Source organism: Lathyrus oleraceus, chromosome 4, assembly GCF_024323335.1.
Source record: "Lathyrus oleraceus cultivar Zhongwan6 chromosome 4, CAAS_Psat_ZW6_1.0, whole genome shotgun sequence".
Taxonomy (NCBI): Eukaryota; Viridiplantae; Streptophyta; class Magnoliopsida; order Fabales; family Fabaceae; genus Lathyrus; species Lathyrus oleraceus.
The window spans coordinates 390,668,840-390,675,901 of NC_066582.1; the positions used below are offsets into that span (position 1 = coordinate 390,668,840).

Consider the following 7,062-nt stretch of genomic DNA (forward strand, 5'->3'; position numbering starts at 1 on the left):
ATTAGTAACACTGAGTTTCTTTAATTGGGTGATATCACAGCCTCCATTAGGAAATACCAGCAAATCCTTGTATTACACATCTAGATCAATAGAAAGTAATTCAGAGAATAAGGAAAAGACACAGCACATATTGACAGAGAATAAGGAAAAGACACAGCACATATTGACAGAGAATAAGGAAAAGATAGACAAAAGGACATATATGTTTTATGTAGAACTGATACTAACAAACAGAACTCCAAGAGACATGTATCATAGGTAAGAGGGCTTGAAGGAATGTGTGGTAATACTAGCTAATCAAACCTAAACACAAGTAGTAGTATGATTGTATGAAAATTAAACATTGGCGCGACAGAGTGGACAAGTTTTCTTAATGCTATTCCATTTTTGAATGCAGTGGCTATGAAATAGATGAGAGCAGCGCAACCGAATTGGCGTGGAAGAACCATTAGACAAGTCAACAAGACAAATGCAACAGATGGATTCTGCATCTGTTGTGGATGTTGTGAGATGTTGCGAAGTATCTTGAACAGGGATCACCACAGGAGAAGGTCTAGTATTTTGAACACGGATCACAGGTGGAGAAGCTCTAGTACCATTGTTGTGGTGGTGGCGGGGATGACCCGTTTGATGATTAATCCTTGATCTTCTTGGAACATTGCCCATAGGAGAATCATAGATAACAGTTTCATCTACCACAGACACGGTTGATGAAACATTGTTGAGGTTGCTGGCGATACGAGCTTGATCTATGACAGACCAGTGTGGTGTTCTTGTTGGGTGGTTGTGAGACATGGTACGAGAATCAAAGAGAACATAGACAGGTAACATGTTGTGGCCGTGATGTTGTTGACATAAATCAAAGATAGCAACATCATCAACCATTGAAAGTGGTATCGTCATTCTTGTTACAGCAAACAACACAGAATTGATTGAACAAAAGATCGATATAGAATTGATCGTAGAGAGAGTGTTGAAGAAAAGAGAGAGAATGAATGTTACAGGTAGCGGGAATGGTGATCGTAGAGAGAGTGTTGAAGAAAACAGAGAGAGAATGAATGCTACAGATAGCGCGACTGGTTATTTATACAAGCTATTGTTCACAGACTTTCTTGTGACCGTTGACGAAACAAACCCTAGAAGCTCAACAAAAACAATTATTTTAAGGATTTGTCATTAATGAAGAAGATTTTTTTCAGGATTTGTCATTAATGAAGATTTTTTTTTAAGGATTTGTCATTAATGAAGCAAATAAGGGAAAATTTTATCCTATACCCCTACAATTGTACCCATACCCCTACATTTAAATTTTTTTGACCAAAATACCCTCATATAAATAGGGTATATTTTCCGTTTCAAAATTTTTTTACCATTTTCGTTGAAGACTTCCGGAGAAGAAAATTTTTTGGCGTTTTTGCATTGTATACCGGAACACTTAAGAGTAAGTCTTCCGGTTTGAAAAGTGTATACCGGAACACTTCTCTAAAGTGTTCCGGTTTGTTGGTATAAAAAATATAGTTTTACCGTATTTTTCTATAAGTTTTACATAAATTCGTAATCAAATACCAATTTTTTTCAAACTGTCTTATGTAAATGTTATGATACATGTGACGGTCATGATATTCCTACATATAAGGGGTTCCCCGAAGGACCCTTTAACCTTACATCATTTTCAGATTATGGCAGGGAGAAGCGTAATTTTTTAAACTTATGTTGATTTAATGCATTAGTGATTAATTGAAAGTAGGCATGATAACATAACCCGTACCCGCGGGTACCTACCCGAACCCGCCCCGAAGTTGACGGGGAAAACCCGCTTTGACTGAATTTGGATTTGGGTTTTCCTCGATTATAAAATATGGGGACGGGTCGGGTAATGGGGATACTAGTACCCACCCCGAACCCGCCCCGTTTACTTTATTATATACATTATTATTTATTTTTGATAATTTAAAATATTAATTAAGTGGCCAATATTTTGATATTTTGATTTGTATTAATTATTTAAAATATTCGAAATGTATGTATGTAATTTTTTTAGATTATTTTATTTTATTATTTGTAATATAATTTGATTTTTTAAAAAATAAATATTTCTATTTAAAAAATTGATTTTATTAAATGGATGGTGGCGGGGCTGGGATACCCGAACCCAAACTGAACCCGTTTGGGACGACTTTGGGTTTTAATTCTCCATCCCCATTTGGGTTTGGGACGGGGAACGGGGATTGTTTGGGAATTCGGGTTTGGGTTTGGGGGAGGTAAAAACCGTCCCCGACCCGCCCAATTGCCATGCCTAATTGAAAGTAACTGACGATTTTTAAGGCACAAGAAATACAAGAAAGAGGGGGTTGAATTAGGTTTCATATATGATATTTTTTTACCAAACCAATGACACAAACAACAAAGATGAAAATACACAATAATTTTTATACTAGCTCACCGTTAACTAGGTTAGTACAATCTATTCGACATAGTCATTTCGCCTATTTCAAACCTGTTGGGACTTATGTTTAATTTGTTGTTGCATGAATTATGTTATTTATATTTTTATTTAATTGATTCTTTTACTTAAAGCGCATTAATTTGAGATACTATGTTAATGTGATTATGTTGCATGAATCAAATAAGGATGTCTTGGGTCACAAGATTTCAACCTAAGTTTTGGGCCTCATCTTCAACTGTTTGGCCCAAATTAAAAGACAATAGAGGTTTATCTCAAGCACCCCTCACTTTCTATCCAGCACTCTACACATTGGATAATTTGAGCAAAGTACCCTTTTGATTAAAAAAAATGAAATTGTTAAACAAAAACTAAATATTTGGATTTTTTAAAATATAATGTATTATTTCAGATTTTTCAAGGGCTTACAGTAATATTTACAAATAAGTATGCGTTTCTTTTAATATTTATATTTTTACTAGATTTTTTGCTTTTGTTAAGAAATATCCGATATTTTTTTATGCATTTTATTGGTTTTTTTTAAAAGATTGGTATATAAATATAGTTTTACCGTAATTTTCTATAAGTTTGACATGAATTCGTAACTGAATACCAGTTTTTTTCAAACTGTCTGATGTAAATGCTATGATACATGTGACAGTCATGAAATTCCTACATATGAGGGGTTCCCTGGAGGGCACTCTAACCTTACATTATTGATTGGATATGTCAATCATGTTGCCTTCAGATTATGCAAGGAGAAGTATAATTTTTTTAATTTATGTTGATTTAATTCATTAGGGATAAGTAACTAGCGGTTTTGAAGGTATAAGAAACACAAGAAATAGACACTTGAATTAGGTGTCAAATATGAAACTTTTTTACCAAACCAATAACACGAACAATAAAAATGAAAATACACAATGATTTTTATATTGGTTCACCGTTAACTAGGTTAGTCCATGCCACTCGCTAGAGTGACTTCGCTTTCTCACAAGGATTTAATCCACTAATCAATCAAATTACAAACTTAAAGACCAATTGTCAGTGACTTCTCAAGGCTACTGATTAAACTTAGTCCCTCAAGGAAAAACTCAAAGACTAACTATCAATGACTTATTGAGGATACAGATTAAACTTAGTCCCTCAAGGAATTTCTCAAAGTTACAATACAAAGATATGAGTTTACAAGAATGCTTTTTAACAAGAAGATACACAAAATGAAATTCAGAGTTTACACTTATGAAAATATACAAATCAAAAGCTCTAAGTGTAGCGAGTGTTGTTCTTTTCTTTTCGTTGTTGTATTTAACTTGCTTGTTGTGTTTTCATTTTCATAATCCATTTGTCCTCTTTATATAGATGATGAATAATTTCGTTGGAGGATAGAATTAAAAACATTTTTAATTCCAAAGCTGTAACAGTGGTACGAGGTTGAGTCGTGAAACATGGAGTACTATTGGGGGTACATTCCTTAATAGTTCTAACATATTTGTCATTTAGAGAAACATTTGATTTTTCCACTTGAACGTACGATTATAAAGAATATTATTTCAATCACTGTTCTCCAAATTATTGGCTTCGTATATGAGATGCTTTGAAGCTTAATCGGAGTTTAGAGCCTTGAAGATAGACTTCAGATTCTAGTGAACATGAGGCATGAATATATTAGAGTAAGTCTGGATTATTTGCTTCAGAAGTGTTGACTTTGTTATCTAGAGTTGACTATCAGTTTAGTACTTCTTTTTATTTAACCTTTACTTCAGAATCTGATGGTGTCCAGAGTTCAAAGTCTTATTTATTTCAGAGTCCAGAGTCTGATGAAGTTCAGAGTCTAATGAAGTCTAGAGTCCAAAGTCTGATGAAGTCTAGAGTCCATAGTCTGATTAAGTCCATAGTCTTTTTATCCAAAGTCCAGAGTGTTTTTTCCAGCTTTGTTCAGAGTCTTCTTTATTCAGCATCTGACTTATTTAGAGTCTGTTTTATCCAACATTTGGCTTGTTCAAATTCTGCACACTTAACAAATCATTAGAGTACAAAATTATTCTTTATACTTCGTTACCATCAAAACTCAAGGATTGTAGACGTAGAATCAAACTTGTTCGAAAACGTTCATGCTTCAATTGTTACAAGACTATATCCCATTGATGGTATGTAATCATGGTCTAAGTTGAAGAAATTCCCGGAAGTGCATATGCCGAAGGAGGTTAGGATACTAGTAGATGATTATGGTCTGCTGCCATTAGTGGATTATTCGCTCACCATTCTTGATGCTTCATTGTTATTTTATTTTGTTAAATGATGGAATAAGGATAAATCTACATTTCATATTCCATTTAGTGAGATAACTATTACCATTGACAATGTCTCTATTCTATTCCATCACCCTCTTGCTAGTAACTTTTTCACCCCTTCATTGATGACCATAGAGCTAGAAACTATGAGTGCAATTACATACTTAGGGGTTATAAAAGGGATGATATTGGATGGGTTTAAGTTTAACAGGGTGCTCATTTTCGTCTTTATTCTATTCCATCACCCTCTTGCATAATTACTTAAGATGGAGAAAATCAACCCCTATCTAAAACAATCAATTAACTACTATGATCCTTGATATCGTTACCTCTAATGATGCTCAACACAATAAGAGATCAAGGAAAATATTACTAAGTTTGTGCGAAATTAATTTTGTCGAACACTTGGTGTGCACTTCACACCAAGTATCAATTTCACTTAAGTTGAATGTGCAGAATTTTACTTAAACAATTTATCGAACAGTTGATATGCACGCCAATCAAGCGATATTGATTTTACGATCAATTTCACACACAAAGTAATTATGCAAAATTTAAAGAGTTAAGGGATAAAGAGAACAAGACCGGATTTGTTGAGGCAGTTCCCCTATCGTCCTCGCCTAGGGTACGTCTGCCCTCAATTCTAAATATAGAATTGAGATGTTTTTATTAACACGTTGCAAAGTCAATACAAGAGAACAAATGATCACTGGTGATCAACTTCTAGAGTTGTTGCAGATCCTATTCTATTCTCTCCCCTTGATTCGAGTTGAACCAAGATCTTCAATCACTTCGAACAAACCTCCGTTTACCGCTACCTTATTGGACGAACGCCTCGTCCTCCAAAACTTCAGCTCGGCTGATTTCGAATGCAATTTTCTTGAACCCTAAGCTTTCTTCACAATCCTCTGTTTACCGCTACTTGTTTGGCCGAACCTTCCATTCTTCAAACTTTTCACTCGGTTGAATCTGCGAAGCAAAGGTTAGTGCAAAAACTCCTAATTCTTGGAGGACAAAACCTCAAGGGTTTTATTCAAGAAAAACCCACACAAAGTCTCAACCCAAACTAAGATAATCCAATCTTATTTGGACGTTATCACAGCTGCAATGCACAATGCTCAACAAAGATTATTATGTGTGATTATTGAGAAATGCAATGAAGAATGAAGATGATGAGCACTTTGGTGTATATCTTTCACTTTTCTTGTTGTTTTGATGAAGAAGAGACATTTGAATGTTTATATGATGTATGGACAAATAACTACATAATAAAAAAAATTCACAAAGTGACACAGCAGAAAATTAAGTGAAACAAGCGACGAGTCGACTCAAACAGGGGATGAGTCGACTCAAACGGATTTTATTACATGGTTGAGTCGACCTATGAGTTGACATCTTCGGACCCGTGGCAATATGTTTGGGAAATGAGTCTAACTAAAGAGTGCATGAGTCGACTCATTCAGGTTTTCCAGGAATGAGTCAACCTGTGAGTCGACCTGTTCAGACCCGAAGATTTTGCTTTGAGTCATGAGTCGACTCACAGAGGTTTAACTTCCAAAAATGAGTTTTCCAACATATTATGGCTAATTTAGCCTATCTCTTATGAACCTAGGATGCTTACTATAATTAAGTGCATGATTCACATATAAGATATGTTCATATATGCTTGAACACACGGAACCTATATTTTGAACATGTTAAAGGATGAATGCTTTCTATGTTATAATGATATTATTCAAAGATACGATGTGGGCGAATAAAGAGGTTTGACATTATTATAAATAAGGACTAGGCATATTTGCCCTCACATCTTGACTCCGAGAGACTTATGCATCATTGGTGGAGTATTCTCTATACTAGGAGGCCATTATGGCGTACATGTTGCATCTTGTTGGATGAATTATTTGGGCATATAGGACACATGTCTATAGTAATGTGAGGTGCATATCCTTGTTTGTTGATCTTGGATTTCATACTTGGGCATAAAGTTATTTTACGGTGACACTACTCTATCACGCCCTTGAAGAGACAACCACCTTTGAGATGAGGAAATTTGTCGGTTACATGAGCCTATTTCAGGTATAAAAGTTTATTATGTTTTTTTGCACACGTTTATTTTGTATGTTTAATTTGTTGTGTTAAAATTATATGTTACGAGTATTTTCCGATCAATTGTGATATGTGTGATTGTGGTCCTTGAAATTCTAGTTATCAGACTTTGGATGTCACACGGGTTGTTATGACATCCAATTCTGCACAGACAGGAATTATGCAGAACTTAAAGGTAAGTGCAGTAAATAACACAAGTAATTGTTTACCCAGTTC

The 7,062-nt window shown here is 34.7% G+C and overlaps 1 protein-coding gene across 1 annotated transcript; it reads right to left on the minus strand.

Annotated features, from left to right (window-relative positions):
- Positions 1 to 336: 336 nt before the first annotated feature.
- LOC127137678 (uncharacterized) lies at positions 337 to 903 on the minus strand. Its single transcript, XM_051064115.1, has one exon. The coding sequence runs from the start codon at positions 901 to 903 to the stop codon at positions 337 to 339; it is 567 nt and encodes a 188-aa protein (XP_050920072.1).
- Between the last annotated feature and the right edge of the window lie 6,159 nt (positions 904 to 7,062).